The 23088-nt window shown below is 39.2% G+C and overlaps 1 protein-coding gene across 1 annotated transcript in view; it reads left to right on the top strand.

Annotated features, from left to right (window-relative positions):
- The first annotated feature begins 212 nt into the window (after positions 1-212).
- The window catches only part of nbeaa (neurobeachin a), a 147724-nt gene continuing 124848 nt past the window's right edge, over positions 213-23088 (top strand). The window contains exon 1 of the mRNA XM_055226474.1: positions 213-544. Coding sequence (XP_055082449.1) covers positions 254-544 — 291 coding nt within the window. The 5' untranslated portion in view covers positions 213-253. The remainder of the gene's footprint in view (positions 545-23088) is intronic.

Here is a 23088-nt window from a genome sequence, read left to right as displayed (position 1 = left end):
GGCACAGCAGCGAGGCACAGAGGCACAGAAAGAGCCCAGAGAGAACCAGAGAGAACCAGAGAGAGCCCAGACCTGCGCTCGGACCCTCTATCCAGCCTTATGTGTCCGCACACGTTTTCAGGGGGATAGGGCGTTTTAACTTCCACTGGACTCTGTATTTTCGTCCGTTTTTCTGCGCATTGGATGTGTTTGTGATCTGGACTGAAGAGCAGGTGTGAGAGGCAGCGGCTCTCGTCCCTGTTTCCAGAGGGAAATGTCGAGCGAGAAGCCGGCTTCAGCACCTCCGGGTTGTGCTTCTTCGCTCACGGACACAACAGACACCCATCATCCGCCCGGGTCCTCTGCGAAGCAGCCGCCCCAGCAGCAGAGCACCTCCGCGGGGGAGAGGATGGTGTCTGCGGCCGGCTCCATGGTCCTCCCCGCCGGGGTGATTAACCCCGCCGTCCCCATACGGAATATCCAGATGAAATTCGCCGTCCTGGTGGGCCTTATTGAGGTCGGGGAGGTTAGCAACAGGGACATCGTGGAGACAGTGCTAAACCTGGTAAGTAGAGTGCTGTAGCCCGGTGATAAAGCAGAGAGGCACAGAGAGGCATACAGAGACACACAGAGGTACAGACATACAGAAAACACAATCACTGCGCCCTCATATGTTTTATTTACGATGGTTCAGCTGTGTGGCTTTGAGGATGATGTCATTCGTTTGTCAAAATGGTGTTAGGATTGACATTTGTGCATATTCACAGCCCCCACACGGTGTGTGCACTCACACATAAATAAAAGTGTACTATTGTTAAGGCCGAGGAGCTGCATGGAGCATGTGATCCACCAGAGCATGGGGCTGTTCTAATCACAGCCATTGTTGACTAAATGACCCGTTCGTCCCAACAAACAGAGGAATTATTCATTCACAGTGTAATAAAGCCGAGGTTTTGAGCGGATCGAGGGCTGTTTACGAGGCTACAATGCTGCGCACCACTCAGTAAATGGAGCCGTTTTCCTCTTGAGCGAAATGATGCAGATACTGAGTTCTGCTGTCCACGGAGACCAAATAGATGTAAGATGGACAAAGGCCGACTAGCTTGAAGCTAGTGAGAGTATGGCAGTGGCTTATGTTGTGCACAGGCCTTTTGTTGGAGACAGGCCTGCAGCCTGTGCGCAGAGCTGTGATGTGGAGGTAGCTTTATAACGCCGTGTCCAAAGAGCTATAATTACATTTGAGGATCACATCTCCAGTGCGACCCCCTCCCTTATTCCCAGCGCAGGATATGCAGGATGCAGGGCCTGGCATACACAGCACAGCCAACACATTTAATCCAGCTGAGCTCGTGCATCACTGTGTCTACGTTACGAAACGCGTGAGCTAAACGTACAGGGCGCGTGCGTGTGTGGAGCCAGCGCTGTGTGAACATAGGACTGGTGTCAGGCTGCTTCTTCCTCAACATCAGGCGATGGCGTCTGCTGCATGACATTACAGAGCTGCCAATGCCACAGTGACTGTGGCTCTACATTGTTCAGTTATTCTGGGCGGAAGTGGTGCCATTTATAACCTGATTTGAAACAGTTTGTCTCCTGAGGTTGCAGGGCTGGTGCTGGAGCCAGTGGCCTATTTACTGAGAAGAGGCTCAGAGCTGAGTGCCTACTGGGCCAAAGCATCCCTCCTCTGTCAGACAGGTCCAGATTTCAGGCCGCCTCTTTGCCTCATCGATTATTGGTAGGACATGCAGCCGTGGGGGCAGACCAGGGTAGATCTCCTCTCTCACTCCCCCCTGGCTGCAGTGGATGGTAACGATCCATCCTCTATGCACAGCTCTGGTACTGCTTGCATAGGCTGCCCCAGCCAGCAACGGCATGCATTTAAAAGCAGGTGGAGAGGAGGAGGCGTGGGGCTGGGTGGGGGAGGAGAGACAGAGTGGAGAGGTGGTAAGATGCTGCAGTGGCTATGTGCTCAGAAATCACCAGCTGATGCAGCCTGAGCCTGGATCAGATCAGTGTAAAGTCACCAGAGCATTCAGCTAGAATGTCCCTCTTGTCACCTACTTTCACTGCCCCTCACACTCACCAACTTTAAACCCACCCTTCGGTTTATGCACACCAGGACCATACATTAAAGTCTGACACTGTGATAAATTAAAACTCTATGTGTTGACTATACAAAGATTTCCTGGCTAAACCCTGAATTGAACAATCAGTTCTGGTTGCAGCGCTGCCAATAGCTAAGCTGTTGGGGAATTCTCGTGGCCTGCTCCTTAATTAAAAGAGTAGAAACAAAGAGGTGTGAGGCACAGACCTCAGTGGTCAGTCTGTCGGTACAATGAGTCCTCTGTGGACCAAACCTGATCCATTAGAACAGTCAATGTGGGAGACCGCAGCACAGCGCTCCTCGGGGCTATTGATCCTGCAGCCTGAGGGGACAGATGGCTTGTCTACTGGATCTGATAAAGCCCTGGTCTATGGGCAGGTCAGTGCTGTTCAGACGAACTTTTGAATCTCACAGAAAAGCAAAATCAGTGAGAACATGTGATGTAGAGACAGAAGACAAGAATAGCAAGGGTTCTGTTGCTGGGACATGACATCATGAGGGGTTCAAAGAAGGGACATTTGTTTGTGCAGATTTGGTGGTGTGTTGGATAAATATGGGAGAATATAATATACTGCCTAGCAATCGTTCAACATTTTTGGATGATTTGCTTTTGGTATATTCTTGACCATAGAACTGATAGAGAACCCGATAGCACCCCTGATAGAAAGTGTTTCTCTATGTATCTCAAAAATGTTAAACAATGAGTTTTCACCACAATAAAATATCTATTTATTTTATATATTTATTTTTTTGTGTCATTGGATCTCATTCTGATATTTCTCTTCCTACTCTGCTTGCTCCTGCCCCCACTTAAAAGCATATACTTCTACATAAAACCTGCAAAACAACCAATTTGAACAGTAATTAAGCAGCACAGGGCTTCAGAGCTGTACATAGCATGGATAGTGTCTGTCTCCAGAGCTAGTGAGAGGTGCTTAGTGATTATCATCAACAAGGCATCACGGTTGTCACGGCAACGCTGCTCTTTGACTGCCTGCCTCCAGACGCCCGGCCACATGCTGCTGCACTTCCTGCGCAGCATCCCTCACTTTTCTCTCTCTATATATAAACTGCTCCATATGTATGTTCAGGTCCATCATGCTATTATCCACTGTAGGTACGGCCATGTACATTTGAAAGATACACTAGCTTTTCTGACTGCCATTCTATATTGTTTGGAAAACTATCTTGTTGAGTGTATTCATTTTAGAAGTAGCATGTTACTACATTTTTTTTTGCTTTGATTATTTTTTTTTTGATGGGCTTTCCTAAACTAATTTTCTGCATCACTTTGAGCAGTGATTTGCCTAATCGTTTGTCATACATTTTACACCAAATGTTACAAAAATATACAATTGTAATACCAAAAAATTAAGATTTTACTTTTGACCAGAGATGTTTCTTTTGTTGTTTTGGAGGTATACTTTGGACATGGCTTTGTCACATTTCTGTTGGATTGCCATAATATCGTCTGAATCTTGTCATTTTAATAATCCAATAAAATATTGCAATAACAATTTTTTATTGATATCACCATGTAGTTTTGAGCAATAATCTTGGGTAATTGGGTATTTAATAGATATTTTCCATTAGCTGTAGACAGTTTTACCTCTTTAGTGATATTATGATGATCACACTGTTCCTTATAGCTAATGGCTCATCACAAATGTTGCATTTTTGACCCTAACATGTGAAGGTCACCATCAGTCACCATCGAATTCCTCGTGATTCCTGTCTGTTACCGTATTTATGATTTTGGGGTAATTAGAGATTTAGTGCAAACAGATCAGTGGCACTCGGGCTGTCAGGCCCACTGCCTGAGCGTGGCTCCATCTGTACTTATTTATAGACGGCTCTATCTCCTCGTAATGCTTTTTTGGGATCAAAAGCCTGTTTGTTTGGGATAAAAGAGGTTTGTTGACACTTTCTGGCTTAAATATGACTGGTGTCTTCATAGATTTTTCTCTTTTCAACATTATTTGTATTTTAAATATGTTCATCCATTTTGACTCCTATATACCGGTAGTCATATCATTGTTCGGAGGTGTCACTGATGCTATGGTAATTGTCATAAATAATGGTATAAAGTAGTTCTATAGTAGTCTACGACTACTATAGAACTATTTTATACTATCCATTAGAACAAGAAGTGAGCACAGGTGATCTTCCGGCTCTAGCGACTTCAGTTTACTTTACGCCCCTCTCTTTGTAACTGTTGTGTTATTTGTAAATCAAAATATGAACTTTAATAACTGACAAATCAGGCGCCTTTTTTTCCGCTCCCACTAACATTAGGAACAGGTTTGAAGGACAGCATTGCAGAGCGCCCTGCTAAACCAGCCTTGCTCCGGATTGGCTCTTTGGTTGCTATGATACTTGCGGTCGGAATTTCAAATATGGAACTTCAGATTGGCCCTTATAACTGCTAGCCTCGATGAGCTTCATTTGACTGGAGTTAAATGCTGTGGGTGACGTCACACTTGGTCTATGATAGCAGTAGTGCCATCCTACATCCAACAACCCTATTTCAGCTGAAACTGCAGACAATAGATGTTTACAGTTCCAGTGTAGTTAGCCCCTCCCTTCAGATAGATTTAAGGCACTGTGCCGCCAGTAATCTGACCAGAACTGAAGAAGCGGCTTGGATGAGCAGCGAAACGTCCTCACTCTTACAACGATTTGTCCAGTTGACAGATTTGAACTTCGTCTTTTGCCATAGCTTGTCTTTTAATCAAAATAGACCACCGATTGAACAACTATGTATATATTTTTTTAATCAAAGTATTTTTAACCAGTTTAACAGAGTGAGCTAGCAATTTTAATACAATAGCAGTAGGGTAGCAGTGAAATTTATCTTACTAATTGTCAAGAGCAAAAGTAGATTTGTGTTTTTTACTGTGCTCAAGTACCATTTTATGCTGTTATAAGGCCCTTAAATCCTTTAGTTGTAGTACTTTTATTGAAGTACTCACATCATCACCCTTCAGACTGTCCTGCAATTTAGTGCTTAATCCATGTAATTTCATTTTGTGTAGGCCATAGACCAACTTGAGGAAAAATAACAATCGGCCATGTTGGATTGCTTGTCCCCTGTTTTCTATAGTAGACTGATGAGTCATAGTAGGAACGTCATTAAAAAACAATGAGCTATACTGTCCACTGACTTAAGCAAAACATAGACATCCCATATTTCCTGTTATATAAATCAGATGAATACAAAGAAGAGAACATAAAAATGCTCTGTCTGTTCAGTGAGCGGAGATTTAGAAAAGAGCATTTCTGTGTTGGTCATATGTTGAGCACAGCTTGACCCTGTTTCTGGATTTCACATTAAAGCTGATTAATATTTGTACATGAGCAGGTCAGCCCATCCCACATGTTTGTATTTATTTGTTTTGCTATAGGGCGCGCTGCTGCTGACTCACCACTGGACAGAGGAGGTTCACCTTAGTCATGTTGTGTTCGCCCTCCGGCAGCTCTGAGGCCAAAGGCTAACTATGTCCCTGCAGCAGTTTAATCTTCTCCTAGAACGGCAATAACAAAACCATAAGCTCCCACTACAACAACCTACGTGGCCCTCCTAACAATGCATCCATGATTACAGTAAAGTAGTTGCAAAAATATGTGAAATTCGACGAGCAGAAAACTCCATACAAAAATAAATACTTTAAAGAGAAATGAGTGACCCTGATTTCTGGATGCTCAAAATTAGAATAGCATTTATTGTGGAAACATTTGAGTTCCAGTACAATACAGATTTCTACACTAAAGAGCTCTGATATTTTTTCCCCTGATTTGATTAAATTCAGTTCAGTTCAAGTTTATTTATACAGCACATTAAAGACAGTTATGTAGACAGCCAGTCAGGTCAACATATGTCTGTTGCTTGTCTGTTGAAGCATTTCATTGTCCATGATCAGGAAGTGCACGTTAACATGCTTATAAACTCATTGTGATGAATAACCAGGATGCTCGATATGTATAAGATAACTGAGGGATATCTTTGGACAAGTGCAAACTATTTAAAATTATTTTTTTTTTAAGTTTTAAGTTTCATACATGTTTCAAAATAAGGTACAGCCCCTGAACTAAGGCTGAAATATTTGAAGTGGAAGGATCCAAACACAGGACTGGACCAGATCAAAACCAGGTCTGAACCAGAATTTAACCATGCCTGATTAGGGAGTGAACTAAATCACGATAACGTGTTGTATGACATTTTTAGACACACACATTTGAGGTGAGATAGGAAAGATAATATTGGACATGTGTGTGTATATATATATATATATATATATATATATATATATATATATATATATATATATATATATATATATATATATATATATATATATATATATATATATATATATATATATATATATATATATATATATATATATATATATATGGGCTGGGTGATATTACTGTACGTTTGTAGTTAATTTTACAGTTATACATTATGATACATTTTTGCCTGATATTTAAACCTCAACCAAAATCACATAGTCTTTTTATAAAGAATGGTCTTTTTGGCTACTCACTGAAGCAGAACTGAAACTACTACAAATATTTGTAGCACAGTCCAGTCTGTTTTTAGTGCTGTTTTTAGTCCACCACCACAACAACCTGTCAAACTGTCTCTGCTTGTATTATTCACTAGCCCTTTATTATGCAAAGCACCCACCATGTGACCTCCTTAGACACAGTTTAAGATGAAATTACACCATAGTCCAAATCAATAGCCGTCAATCACTCTGTATAGATTTTTCTAATTTAATGTTATGAAATGACATCTAATTAGCATAACCTTTAATTGGCTTCAACACGACTCAAAACCTATATTCTATACATTTGTTAAACATCAAATAGGCATACACGGTGGCAAGTTTTCTAATTAATTTCCTTTTGATTACATATTTAAGTTAGGGAATATATCACTTACAAACATGATGTCTGAAACTGTAGTTAATTATTTTAATTGGAAGAACTGCCGTGTGCTGCTGGTTTAATTAGGCGTTTGAGAAAGCGGGGATTGGGAGACAAAATGTTTTTAGAGTGAACATGTGTTTTGTGGGTTGCCGGGAGGGCTGGGGTGGTGGGGTTATTTTGGGCAAAGCTTCTGTGTCTGTGGAGATGCTGCAGAGAGAGGTTCAGTTTGTACCTGGGGCTACAGACGAGTTGTGTAAGCCTCATCACCGCACGTCCAAAATAGAAGATTGTGGACTGGATGCTTTTCCTAATTGCTTCAGTGATTTGAGACAGTGTATGTTACTTTGACTGGTGGAATATTGTGAATGCATTTTATGTGTTGTTATCTATAGCCATGTACGGGCCGCTACTGATTTTCACCTGTCGTGTCCTATATCCTATTGTGTCCAGTGTATTCAGTATTTCATTCTGTGCTAATTTTTGTCTTGGAAAGTTTCCAATGCTTATAGCTGCCGACTTATTATTCTTGTATGAAAAGACTATAGACTACAACTATATATAAAAAAAAAAAAATTTTTACTTTTTAATTGAGTAACTTTTTTGAAATAATAGAATTATCCATGGTTTGATGGAGTTATCATTTTTTGGCTCAGAGCTTTAAAAAAATCTCTCTCTTATGCAAATGCTCTGAAACTCTACTTTTTACTTGATAGCAGATTGGTGTAATACTCCGCTGATGGTTCTTTGATTATCCCCAAGAGGATTTTCAAATATTGCAAGTCACACTGTCACTGTCGGACCTCTTCTTAATTTAGCGCGTCCTTATTTCCTCTCTTGTCTTCACACAGGGCGACAGAGCAGATAATAGCGCTCGTTGCATTAGCCATATTAGCTCAGAAGGAGGAGTATAGGACGAAAGGGTGTGTCATCACTGCAAGGTCACATATGACTTGGCTATCTGTCACACAGCTGGGTTGTTCTGACCTGAGCTTGAGCCAATCACAGCGCGGAAGAGGAGGAAAGAGGCAAGTAGTTACCGGGACAGCTTTTGAGAAACCATAGAAGAAGCAGAGAAGAGCAGTGGGAAAATTGAAAAGTGTGATTGTATGTTAGCCTGTCGTTTTTGGTCTTGAGTGTTAGGTCCAGCTGCAGTGGGGCCAGCAGGGGTCTGATGACTTCTGTACCCCCTGTGGAGAGCCATCAGGCTGGGTGTGTGTGTGTCCATGATCTGCCCCCTCTCCTTCTGGATGTCCTAAAAGAGAAGTTATATGGTATGTAAGACAGAGAGTGTTAGGTGCTCTGGTATAAAGGTCTGAATCAAGTCTAAACCAGGTCTAACTCTAGTATAAAGGTCTGACTCAAGTCTAAACCAGGTCTAACTCTGGTATTAAGGTCTGACTCAAGTCTAAACCAGGTCTAACACTGGTATAAAGGTCTGACTCAAGTCTAAACCAGGTCTAACTCTGGTATAAAGGTCTGAATCAAGTCTAAACCAGGTCTAACTCTGGTATAAAGGTCTGAATCAAGTCTAAACCAGGTCTAACTCTGGTATAAAGGTCTGAATCAAGTCTAAACCAGGTCTAACTCTGGTATAAAAGTCTGACTCAAGTCTAAACCAGGTCAATATGTTTTTACTAAATTTGATTTACATTTAGCTAAATTGATGCTGCTTGAAGACTGCCACTTGATGGAATATATTATTTACAAACAAAGTCTCATTGAAAACAATACATGTACACATTTCCATAACATAGTATAGTCACATAACCCTACAGAAAGTCTAATGCCCTAAAAATAATGATCTATAGCAATGATAGTACCTTAGAAGCTGACAGCACAAAACAAATCTAAACCAGGTATAGACCACACCAGAGCGAAAGTGTCCAGAATACCACTTTCTTCAAAATGAACTAAATTAGGTCTAGAAAAAAGTCTTCCCGAGAAACATGTGAAACACCAGTTGGCTCCTGACCACAGTTTGAGAACCACAGCCTAGAAACTTGTCCCACCTTTTATAAGACATTGAGATAGGGCTTGACATTTGAGCTTTAATTGCCCATTCGTCTTCATCAGTCACTTGTCACACAGCGGGGCGGCTTCTATTGCGTTGTTAGCAAAGTTAACCTTGTACATCTACCACGCTTTGTCGGCCAAATCCTTTACCCTCGTAGAGCAACCCAGAAAGCCAAAATATGCAATCACAAATCCGAAATGCCAAGCGGACTTCTTAATAGCAAACCTCGCTTCTCCCAAATCCTATTAGAGCAACTATTCACCGCACTATCCACTTCAAAGTAATTTCGCCTTCAAATGACAACCAACTCTGACTAGCTCATTCGTATGTGTTAAGCAGCTACACGCTAAATCTTTCACTTTTCCCTGTCTCGGAGCAACTCTGATCCAAATTCTCCTTCATCCCGCATTAGCCACAACTTCCTGGCACTGCGGTTTCTTTTGGTTAAGCTTGATTTTAGCCAAAGGTATAGTAACGAGAGAAAACATGTCCAATCCGTGCTTAACGACGTGTATTGTTTGCTGGTTTCACTTGCTGCTAGCACATCCATCGTCAAGGCTCTTCTTGGGGTAATCTTAGCCCTTGATTTCTGACTGGTGGGTGCAACGACTGTGAGGATGAATGAGAATGATCCCCATTGTGAGAAGGTAATGGAGTTGTCTGCCGCACCGGTGCCTGCAACCCACTTGTCTTGTGCCATAGTGCTATTTCAGTGCACACTACACCATTGTACGCGCAGCCTCTTACAGATGCATTACAGGAGCTAGTTAATAACAGTGTCAGAAGTGGCTGTTCTCAAAAGATGTCTCAGTTTAGGTATATGGATTTGAAATCAGTTTAGTATCAGAAGGAGAAATAGTTAGTATGAAGAATTAAGCAGAATTCACATTTTCCGAGCATGTGATGAATGCTAACTACTGCACCCTTGCGACGAAAAGATTTAGCCATCCCAATCAATGTATTTAAATTAGAATTCAAAGTGGAGATAGAGATTTGGTTTTACTTAGAAAATATTAATTATGCAATTCTCCATTAATAAAAATTTCCAGTTAGTTTAACGTGTACCTTTAAGCCAAAAAACACTTGGACCCTTAAGAGAGATTTTTCATATGCTAATAATAAACTGCGTTTTTGAATTAGAGACATTGAATACAAATCTAATAAACTATGAGTGTTTCATCAGTGTGACAAGCCAGCCGTACTCTCATTTTTAGTGAGAAAAAACACCCTCTTCACTCCCTTCGAGCAATATTCAAGAAAAAGAATGAGGAAGTAAAATTAAACTGCCCTACACAAACGGACATTAATGTTACTAAAAGAAAAGCAGGCAGGAGATAGGAATTTTTACCTATTAAATGCTTTAATTATTCATAAGAAAATTTGCACTAAGGACATGCTATGTAACTACTGCATTAACACCAGGCTAAAAACACATTTACTATGAATTCTAGAGACTACTCTACGTTCTCATCTTTATTTTGTAAATAGATTTTCAGTATATTTCAGAACACTAATTATAGGTTTATGATCCTAAGTCAACGCTCCTATTTAAATTACCCAGGTGGCTTACCATCACTGCTGTCTGGCATTTCCCACTTTGTGTCTGGTTTTGGGATTTCTCTCCTTCCCTCTTCCTCTTCCTCTCTCCCCTCTCTCCCCTCTCTCTCTGCAGCCTGCCTCTCTCTGTTGACTGTCAGTGGGGGGTGTGGGTGTCATCTCTATAGGATCTTCACAGAGCATATCTAGATCAAAACCTATGCTGCTGAGATGCTATTTTTCTGCAGAAGCATATCGTTGGCATCTCTACAACAATGCGCTAATTTTTCACTTTGGAGCTAGCTATTTGACTCACCTGCAAACCTCCCTGACGAATGAGGGTTCCTGTAGACCCTTGCTTCAGCCATAGCCACCTCCATCTCTTTCTAAGTCACACTAAACATGCACAAACACACTGGGCCTTTTTTCTTCTTGTAGCCCACATCATTGCCTGGCAGGGGTGATTTTATATTCATGTTGGCCTACTTTGCCTCCTCTCCCTGGGCTCCTCTCCACCCTCTCACACACACACATCTGCAATACTGTGAAGTATAGCTAACTGTGAAGCTATTCATCATGCCGAGTACTGCAGTGGCCGAAGGTTGATTATAGAAAACTTTGTAGTGTGTGTATCAGTGCTCTTGAGGTGTACTTTGCATTTGTGGTTTAACAAATAATGTGTGATTTTAAAATCTTTTTCAGACTGGCCACTAGGGGTCACAAGCCAGTGTAGTCTTTGAGCTGGTCCTAAGCCTGGGTAATCAGTATGGCTGCAGGAGAAGAAATACTGCATGGCAAATAAATATGGAAATTAAATTGATAGAATTGGGAGAAACACAAAGGAAAGAATAGGATGGACAAGCATTCATAATTTAAAGGGTTTCTTCAGTTAAGAAAACACACAACATGGCTTTTGAATACTGCAGTGATAATTTGGCTTTCATAATTTCCACTGCATTGCATATGCATATTAATTATTTAATAATAATGAAGACACAATGGTGCTTCTATTCATTGAGTTGCTCAGAATGGGGAATTATATAAGCCTGAATGTCCAGCTTAGAATATTGATGTTAGTAGCTATAATAGATATTGAAAAATATATCAGTAATGGTCCAAGGACAAAGTAGTTTGTTGACTGAACAATGTCATTACAGATATAACTTCATTAGTGCTTTCTTTACCACTATGATATGCCAAACTAGGGATGGGCGATATGCCAAAAAGTTCATATAATCATTTTTAAGAGCCTAGATCACTATTTTTGTGCACTTAATGTTATAATAATTCCTTTATGATAGGAATGAGTCGCAATTCCCACAAGACAAGACTAGATACAAGATTGGGTCTACAAGAACAAGACAAGACGAGATTTTTACATAAATCCTAATATATACATTTTCCAATTGCCAGTTTCCAGTTTTAGCCTAACAATTTTATTTAATATTTTCTTGCCATTGGACCTATAAGGGATGTAACACACCAACACCCTTTTTTGTCCAATCTAAATAGAAATCCAAATATAAACACATCTCACAAGATCATTTTTCTCTTATGCACACAATCTTGTAGCAATTTTGTCTCGCAAGATCTTATGACACATGATCTTGTCCCATCCCTACTTCATAAGGTAACTAAAGCTATTTGCAACTTTTGAGAGGTCACACTTCATTGTGATTGGTTAAATCTGCCTGTCACTCAAAGCATAACAAAGGCTGACCTATAGCAGTGAGTGGGAGAAAGTATTCGTGTTTGAGCATCAAGCTTTAAACAGAGGATTGCTGAATCACTACATGACAATTCCACCGATATAGCATATGATCATAGGAATTGGATCACAACTAGATTTTAGCCCTATGCTAAACATTGCAAGCATTTACCTGCACTCAAAGGTGTCACATTTTAGCTCTTATTTGGGTTATAAGCAGATGTGTGTTCTCCAATTCTTGCTTGGCCACTTCTGAATCACAATTCCCTCCATATCATTGTTAGAGCCATAATTATAACACATTAAACTAACACTATTGATTCTAACAAACCCAAAACACCTCCATCTTGGCTCTGCTGTGACTGAACAATGCATCAGGACCTCATGTTGTTTGTGCCAAATAGGGACTCAAAATGGTGAATGGCGAGAGCTGTGATCCCTAAAGGATTTCGTCTAATAAATCCAGCCCAGTAATGATGCAGCGAGGGGTGGGTTAAACAAGGAATTTCAAGCGTTTCCAATTGGGAGTTTTCATTTTCAGAAAGCACTGCTCTATATGTGTTGTGGGCCTAGAAAGAACCAACGATGAGTCAGATTTATTGTATTTAGGTGGTAATGCTAGCTTGTTCGCTCTGTTGTTAGCATGCCATTGTTGTGCTATGGTGCATGTCGGACACAGAGAAATCTAAAAGTGGGGCCCTAATCTGCAGGAAAGCCCGGACTTGACATATGATACTACAATATGAAACTATTGTGGTGTGTGGTGAATAGTGAAATACAAAGGTTATTATGGTGGAAGTCTGTTCTAGACAGTGAACAAGATGATTAAGATAATTAAGATTTGATCTGGAGGTGTTTTTGGTGCAACTTGTGGTGTAATAAGCAATCTGACCAGAACTGATGGAGCGGCTTGAATGAGCAGCCAAACGTCTTCACTCTAAGATGTTTTGTCCAGTTTACAGAATTGAATTTTTCTTTTACTATGGATCAAACCTGGAAGACTGAGGGATTACATAGGCAGGTGTAATGAAAGATTCTTTTCTCAGTTAAAATATCATTATAATAATTTCAAATATAGTTACTTAGATAGTTACTTTACTATGTTTTGCTAAAAGAGAGATTGGCTGTAAAGGTGACCATTCAGAAGTAGCATAAGGCGGGTTTAAACAGTTTCCTGCGTTTCATTGGTTTTGGAAATATGCAAATAGGAGTAGATTCTATGTACATTGTTATTTGGCAATGTGTTGCCCTGGGATAAAAGACAATAGTCCCTTTTCACAGAGCCACCCAGCTAGTTCTGGTTCTCTCAAAAAGTGCAGAGCTGCTCTTCCCACACCAGTCATTCTCTAAGAGGACTAAAATAAATCCATCTATCCATCCATTTTCTTCCGCTTATCCGAGGCCGGGTCGTGGGGGCAGCAGTCTAAGCAGCGACTCCCAGACTTCCATAAGCAGGGACTCCCAGACTTCCATCACCCTGGACACATCCTCCAGCTCCTCCGGTGGGACCCCAAGGTGTTCCCAGGCCAGCCGAGGGACATAGTCCCTCCAGCATGTCCTGGGTCTTCCCTGGGGCCTCCTCCCAGTGGGACATGCCCGGAACACCTCCCTAGGGAGGCGTCCAGGAGGCATCATGAGCAGATGTCCGAGCCCCCTCAACTAGTTCCTCTCTCAATGTGTAGGAGCAGCGGCTCTACTCCGAGTTCCTTCCGTGTGACCAAGCTCCTCACCCTATCTAAGGGTGCGCCCAGCCACCCTACAGAGGAAACCCGTTTCGGCCGCTTGTATCCGCGATCTTGTCCTTTCGGTCATTACCCAGAGCTCATGACCACAGGTGAGGGAAGGATCTGGAGAAGGCATTCGACCGTGTCCCTTGTGGTGTCCTCTGGGGGGTGCTCCAGGAGTATGGGGTCCAGGGCTCTTTGCATAAGGGCTGTCAGGTCCTTGTATGACCGGAGTAGGAGCTGTGTTCACTAAATTAAGTCAATATTTAAATATCAGACAGCGGACAGCAAGTTACAGATGAATGATCACTTTACGACGATGTAAGCACTTAACTAGTGGAAACTTGTGAGTTTATGAAAGGAGGTATTTGTATCTCAAAGTTAATGCTAATGCTAAATCATCTAAATCAATTAAAGAACACAAAACAACTGTTGTTTTTCTTCATATTGTAGTGCTATTTTAACATGACTCATTTGATTCATGATTCATTTTCATTTCAGTTTCAGAGAAGCAGAACTGGCCAGGTGACTGCGTAAAAAGGAACTATAGAGGAAGTTAGAGCTTTAAGTTCAAAGATTTCAAAAAAGTTGCCAGCCCCTCACTTTACCAAAATCATTCAGGTGTATGGTTACGGTATGAATCCTGATAATTAGATCAGTTGCTGTCTCTGGACATAAAATTGTAGGAGTTTTTTTTCTCTTTTGTCCAGTTGACAGACTTTACTTTTGCCTTTAACGATGGATCAGATCTAGATGGCTGAGGGATTACACAGACACATGTTTTTACAAGCAGTTGCATTGTTAACTAGATAAATAGGTTTGGTTTATTTTTGTGTTATTTTTAGGGAAAGGTTTATACCAAATACCAGTTTTAATTAAAACCTTTGTGAGACAAACTTTTGACTTCAACAGTAGGCTTTCAGAATTTGTGATTTTCACACTATTGCTAGCCTTACTAGAGTCTTTAAAATGCAAAACAGATTGCTTCATTCTTCATTAACAATTCAGACAAAAACACGCTCATGCTACAGCCCCAAAAGTTCCAATTTTATCCTATTGGCTCCAAAACCTAATTAAAGAAACATTGCTCTGGCTTTTTCCTGTGTTATTGTGCAGCATATGAAATGAAAGAGAAATGCATTTGCAGTGTAATATTCAAACACACACAATACAGGCCATATAAATGAATAATGCAGTGCTTTGGTTGTAACAAAAAAGTAGCATGGGATGAATAATTTAAGGTTAAATAGTTCTGACCCGTCCAGGACCAGGATACGCGTCAGGTCTTCCCCGGGTTTGTACAAGTGCTGATAGTGCTGAGAAATACATGGACAGGAGTGAGTCACTGCTTTGGCCCTGCTTTTAACCTTCTCCATACCCCCCACTCCATCAACCCCCCTCTCCCTTGTCCACCTACACACACGTACACACACATACACGCACACAGGCACACATATGCACACATATGCACACACACGCACACACACGCACACACTGCCCTTACCCCCAGTGAACCCCAATCTGCAACAGCCAGCCTCCGTTCCAGGAAAAGCAGGGCAGAACTCAGAGATGCACCAAGACACCTCTGATAATTTAGCTAATGCATGGGAGGGATGGTTCCACATTTTAAGTTTGTGTCCAGTTTTGTACATAAATGAATAGCTGTGGTGCCCAGTGGGAGCTGACATCGCTGTAAACGTCATCACAACAAAGAGCTGGCACCTCCCATTTATACCAAAAAGACTATGCAGTGATCAGCAATATTGCACCTTAAAAATAAGCGTTTAAATGTTGTTCAAACTTGCATGAATCACTCCAAAAACAATCGGAAGAGTAAATGTTGAGGGGAAAGAATACTTTTACTTTTACTTTGTATGCTGTAGTTTGCAGAGCTTTTGGTCTTAGTCTGTTTTTATTCAATGTGACCTTGCTTTCCTAATAGCACGATAACTGTGTGAGTGCTATTGAAATTATGTCATATTGTGGGCATCTATCACAAAGGTACTGAAAACACCAGGGACATGCTGTAGTAACTGGAGTTTACTTCTGAGGTAAATAAGTCTGTCACAAAAATGGGACAAGATTCACACCTAAAAAGCATAATTTTATCCTTGGCCTACATAAAAAAATAAAAAATAAAAAATCCTTAACATTTGATTCAACTTCTTTCCACTGTGTAACAAGCAAGGTTATTTGGTTGTCTACAAATATTTGTAGACAAATACCCAAATCTTAAACTTGATTTATAAAGTAAAGGAGGTACCGATGCCACAAAGATAATGTTTATACAATGTATTTTTTTTTTATTTTTACCTAAACGGATAGTAGTTTCTTTAAAAGGCCTATACTATGCTATTTTCTGATCTATGTTATAATATTTCCTGGAGTTTTGTTTTGTTTCACACGCAAACTCTACATATTTATGTTGTGTTTTTCTCTCCAAGGGAAAGTACTCTATTCCACCTTGTGATGTCATGTGGTAATACAGGAAGTGCTCCACTGTGTTTTTAACACTTATACACCTTCACTAGAATCATTTGGATCATTTTAGCCCCGGAATTGCCAATCTCTACTATACAAAAAGTAACACTACATGACATCACAAGGTGGAACAGAGCATTTTGAGCTTTGGAAATGTAGACACACTAATAATAATGGGTTACTCAAACACATGTGTACTCTCAAGAATCCAGATTGTGTAATTTGTGTATAAATATTTAATGTTACCACCTGGTCTTACACTTATACAGTAGATCAAATGCCTTCAGGAAATTCTCATCTGTGCCCTAAGTAAGTCAATTGAGTAGTTTTAATACTAGTTTTACTGTACATAAGTCTATGCAGATTTTTTACAGTCCTAGTACCTATAGTACCTATAGAACCTTTGACTTAGGTTCCGAGGTTTTGTAAGGACAGAAACAAAAAATCCACCTATTGTTCAGTGAGTACCCACTTAAACTGTAGCCATAAAACACTGGTCTGGATGCGTGGAGATATAAGTCTTCTTAATGCTCCACTCTTAAGTGCGTTTGAATCATGAACTGTCTTTAGCCATAGCTCACAACTGTCTGCTATCCCCCAAAACTATTTTCCTCCTCTCTATTACAACAGACCATGTTGTGCCAAAAACATTATTATTTTAGTTCACCTTTGGAAGTTATTTTGCCTTCCTCAGAAACAGTGCTTGTAGTGCTCATAGATGTATTTCCTGTCAATTTGACCTTTTGATAGGATATTGATTTTTGTAAAGGAATGTGGCATTTGACATCTCCATCTGGGGAGAGCTTTTCTTTACAAGGGGATAATCTTGATAGCATTGTTTGCCACTACTGCTTATGGTAATGTTCCACTGACGAATGTTTTTCAGAAATGCCATATTATGTATTTAAATGAGTTTAGAAATATTAAATCAGTTTGTATTGTGCTGTAGTATCTGTCTGAATCTCATACAACCGTTTTGAATCAGCTTTAGGCCCTACATTTTTATCTGCAAAAGTCAAAGTAAGTAAACTGTTGTGGAAATATATTCTGTAGTTTGTAAAATATCACTTGTATTCCTTCCAGAATCAGTGTATTCGAAAGGGCATCTGGCATAAAAACTGCAAAATCTATAATTACTGCTTCTGAAACATAAAAACTGTCAGAAAAGAAGATTTGTACTGTTAAGAGCTTCTGGGGAAATTTGTTGCTCTAATTGCACATGCGTCATCACTACACACAGTAAATGTAAAACTTTCGTTCAGAGTATTGCAGTTTATTTGTTGCCTAGGATCCAGAATACACACTTCTTCAATACTTTTACTAAGATGTCAGTTTGGTCAAATAGGTGTGATTGACAAGTGGATTAGCCAATCAGGGAGCTGCATTGTCAGTCTGAAATGAAAATAAAATAAAGGAAAAAAAATATCACAGGGAGTGAAAAACATGGTGGATTTCTGTTGAATCAATGGGTGAAGCACAAATTTAGATTTTATGTAAATCATACGTGACCAGTGTGTCACTGAAAAAAAGGGAATGTGATTGCACGGTCATGTTTGACCGGGCTTGAGATGCAAGAGAGGTTATGGAAACCAGACTGATATATCTTTATATAAAATACAGGCAAGTTTATTTGTACTTTTCTGTAGTTAACTAAGCTATTTAATATTGAGTAATGGCCTCTTGGCCTGACACAAATGCGTATTCTCATATCCAACAGTATCTGCCTCAGTATGACTTCTCTGTTTGTAAAATATTCCATCGAAACCAATGCTGTGTGATGCAGTATTAATGCACTCGGCTTTGCCAAAGGCATGCAGATCAGCCTGGTCTAAAAAAAACGCTGATCATGTGAAAATAAATGTGTAAATATTAAACACCAGTCAAAGATTATCACAGATTTCATCCTTATCAGTTGCTTTTTGGAGTCTGTCACAACTGTGTTACTGTAGCAACCCTGAGCTTCAGATGACAGGACTTCAAATACACTTGTGTGCCCCTGTCCACAGCAAGAGCAGTCTGAAGAGGGTGAGAGGGAGAAGGACAGAAAGAAACAGCTCAGCTGGGACAAGAGACAGGGCATTTTATATATCCTGTTTATTGCTTTTTAAAAATGTAATCTGAATCTGGCCATAAATCAAACCATAATTATTCTTATTATTATCACCATTATGAAGACACACGGCCCAGTTTGTATGTTTGTAAGTTTGTTGAAACTACAATTTGTGACAAAGCTCATAAACCCAAACATTCATTTAAATTACAACATTCATTTACATTAACAATCTAAAACTGTTTTTCTTATATTTTGGTAAACAAAAGGAATAGACACAAATTATTATTATTATTATTATTATTATTACTATTATTATTATTATTATTATTATTATTATTATTGTTATTATTATTATTATTATTATTATTATATAGCATGTTCCAAAATGGAAGACTTTTTGTAAATAAGCTTGTTTTATTCCCTTTTGGAGGGCGTTGCTGTGGCTTGGTCACCCTTTATTTTTAGGTTATTCTGGTTGGATAAGGACAGATTCATGTGGATATTTGGGGTGTGAGGAGTTTGTGTTGGTAAGATGGGGCTTGTACATGGATGCAGGGGTTGGCAAGTAGTCCAAGTTTGTATTCAATTTGTTGGGTATAAAATGGGGTTGGTGTAATCTCTCATTTGTCCAGGAGTGGTCCAAGAAAAATAGGCTACGTAAGCTAAGTACTGTTCTACTTTCGATAGCAAATGTTTTTCTGGCGGTGTACTTTTCTCTGTATTACCTCCAATAAATACATGTTTTTGAGCTATCAGTTTACAGATCCATGTAAACAGCCGTTACTATGTTCTTTTTGGGAGAGATAGGTTTCATAATGTGACTGAGGCTTTATTCACTCTCTGGAGTACAGTCAGATAGTCACTCAAATATATAGTTTGTAATTGGTCCACAAATGTGTACCATGCAATCAAATGTACACTTGTGGGTTTGTCTATAGCTGTTATTTATCTCCCAAAGTGTACATACATGGACTGACTTGTTGTGTGTGTTTCAGTGGTGGATGAAGTACTCAATTTTGTTACTTAAGTAAAAGTACAGATACTGAGCTAAAAAGTTACTCAAGTAAACATAAAAAGCACCTGTTTAAAAATGTACTTAATAAAAAGTAATAGTATTTCACACAAGTATTGTTCATTTGGTAATGTTGAATGATTTAAAAATGATACATATTTTGGCCAACATTAACAACACAAGTCAATTTCTTATTTTTTATGAATTTTGTGTATTTATTTTTGCTTATTCAAAGTCGAAGCTTGAACTTGAAAACTTGAGTCAGGACGTTAGCATGAACATGGTAAAAATAACCTCAAATCATATGAAAAGTACTTTTTACTTTTCAGTCCAGTTCAAAAATGCAGTGGAGTAGAAAGTACAGATACTGCTCTCAAATGTAGTGAAGTAAAAGTAAAAAGTATCCACTGTAAAATGTGCTTACCTAAAAATGTTACAATACTTTACTACTTGTACTTCATTACCTTTTGCCACTTATGTGTGTATCATTAAAGCAGATGAAGGCCATTGTGAAGCACGTTGTGTAACATTACTTTGATGTCTCCTGGTACAGTATCACACAATAAATCATCCCTGTTGTACTTTTCTTTCTATGCACCCTCATGTTTGGTTTTGTCACGTACGGTCGTTTGGGGGCAAATTACTGTTTCCTTCTGTGGCATTTGGGGAGCAGAATACAGGCCTGCTTCCTTCTTATCCCCATCAGCTGTGGATCAGTGCAGCAACAGTAGCACCCATTGTTTCGAACAGACAGAATATGCTTGTGAGCCTTTGTTCTTGATATTGTAGGACCTGAAATTCTTCTATACTAGGGTATGGCAATATGGTTCACATTTAAGAATGTTTTCCTTGTACTGATCATTCTCAATGTTCTGTTGTATTTTATTTCTATTTGGCAAATCTGTTTGTACTAATTGATTTCATACTCTTTCAATATCAAAAAACTAAAGAAAGATTTTGAACATCATTTGTAATTAGGACCCTTGTTCCTTAGTCCCTCAGTGAGTACAACACAAACTACAGAATATCTATACCCCTCCATACCCCCCTCTCACTCGCTCTCTTTCTCTCTCTCTCTCTCTCCTCCTCTGTCCCGCCCTCCCTCCCTCTCTCACACACTGTCTCTGTCTTTTTCTTTTTACCCTCCCTTCCTCTCTCTCGTTCCCCCTGGCTGCTGGATGCCTGCTATGATGCCACTTCCTGTCAGATAGCATAAAACTATAACATAACACTATAGCATGACACTATAGCATAACACTATAACATAACACTATAACATAACACTATAACATAACACTATAACATAACACTATAGCATGACATTATACAGTGGCACTATAGCATGGCACTATAGCATAACACTATAGCATAACACTATAACATAACACTGTAGCATAACACTAACATAACTCTATAACATAACACTATAGCATAACACTATAACATAACACTATAACATAACTCTATAACATAACACTATAGCATAACACTATAGCATAACACTATAGCATAACACTATAACATAACACTATAGCATAACACTATAGCATAACACTATAGCATAACACTATAACATAACACTATAGCATAACACTATAACATAACACTATAGCATAACACTATAGCATAACATTATACAGTGGCACTATAGCATGGCACTATAGCATGGCACTATAGCATGGCACTATAGCATGGCACTATAGTATAACACTATAGTATAACACTATAGCATAACACTATAGCATGGCACTATAGCATAACACTATAACATAACACTATAGCATAACACTATAGCATAACACTATAGCATAACACTATAACATAACACTATAGCATAACACTATAACATAACACTATAGCATAACACTATAGCATAACATTATACAGTGGCACTATAGCATGGCACTATAGCATGGCACTATAGCATGGCACTATAGCATGGCACTATAGCATGGCACTATAGTATAACACTATAGTATAACACTATAGTATAACACTATAGCATAACACTATAGCATGGCACTATAGCATAACACTATAGTATAACATTATACAGTGGCACTATAGCATGGCACTAAAGCATGGCACTATAGCATAACACTATAGCATAACATTATACTGTGGCACTATAGCATGGCCTCTTATCTGTCTGTCTAAAGGAACAAATCAAAAGGAAAATGCTCTAGTCACCGAAACAGAAAATGACCTCTTACACGGCTATTGTACGCTCTACTACTCCCTGTTACTGCGTGTCAACTTGTAAAGATATCTGAATCTCAATGTAGGGTGGTATGCATGGATAAGTCGGGATGTGAAGATTATTGGTTAAAGGTACAGTACGTAACTTTCTCGAGGTGTCTTGTTACCCGCATGATTGCATGGAGATAGAAAGTTATAACCGTAATTCGAAACGTTCTCCATAGACAAGATTTATGCCATCTGGAGGAACATTAAAACCAAAGGAGCAACCTTTACATGGAAACCATCAGGACGAATCCCTCTCCCAGGCCAAATAAGAGTCAGGTTTGTGTAGATGCAACCATGTGGTTAAAGACAAGTGTTTTTGTATATTTTTCAGTGCAATAATAAATAATAAGTGCAATAACTGTTAAGTCATGATGTTTCTTCTTATTATTACTGTAACACAAAAATGTGATATTATGACATATGCAGCACCCATTATTATCAGCAGGTTAATGTTTTCATACATGTTGTATTAAAATGAAGCTAATTATCTAGGTTCCACACTTATTAGCAAACTATTATCACAAAATTGTGCATTTTGGACATGTTATAATTTAATTAAGTACAGTCAGTTTGAGAGGTTTTACCCCTGAATATATTCTTTTCTCTCCTATTGCATTGTTCTTCACTCGAAATTGTTGGATCCACCTTAGCAGGACTATGGTCTCTCTCAAGGTCTTGACAAATACCTCAAGGTGAATTTCAGGCATTTAACATGAGCTTTACATCCAATACAGCCACTTTCTATTCTCAAAATAGGTTTAAATGATTCAACCCATTTTTTATAAAAAACAAACGGTGATGTTAAGACTATTATTAGATTATGCTATACAATCTTGGAGCTTTGAGTCCAGCGGATGCCAAATGAATGAAGCTATAAAATGCATTTTAAGTGGGGGTTTGAATAGGTTTGGGCTTGTTCAAGAGCGATGCAAATTTATTCATGAGAAAGTGCATTGGATTATTATTTCAGCCCGGGGCCTTAGTTTTATGCAGTCAGCCGACAGTCCCAAGCTTGTACAGGACTGTGACACTAAGTTGCAATGCTAAATTGTTTTCACTAGGGTATAGTAAACTACACAGTATTTTTGATTATAAGAAAAGGTTTTGTTTTGTTAAGTAGTTGTTTGGTAATTTATATTTCTATACTTCTTTGTGAGGCTTGTGAGACATGATGTTAGTGTATTTTAAGGGTGTTGTTAGCATTACTATTAGCAGGAGTGGTGCTGTAAACAGGACTGTGTAGAAATACATATTTGTTTCTGCCCAACAGCATGTGAAGGAGCTTACTGCGACTA

The sequence above is a fragment of the Periophthalmus magnuspinnatus genome, chromosome 14 (assembly GCF_009829125.3).
Source record: "Periophthalmus magnuspinnatus isolate fPerMag1 chromosome 14, fPerMag1.2.pri, whole genome shotgun sequence".
NCBI classification, from domain to species: Eukaryota; Metazoa; Chordata; class Actinopteri; order Gobiiformes; family Gobiidae; genus Periophthalmus; species Periophthalmus magnuspinnatus.
The sequence above is the reverse complement of the archived record's forward strand: the minus strand, read 5'-3'. Positions and strand labels throughout refer to the sequence as shown.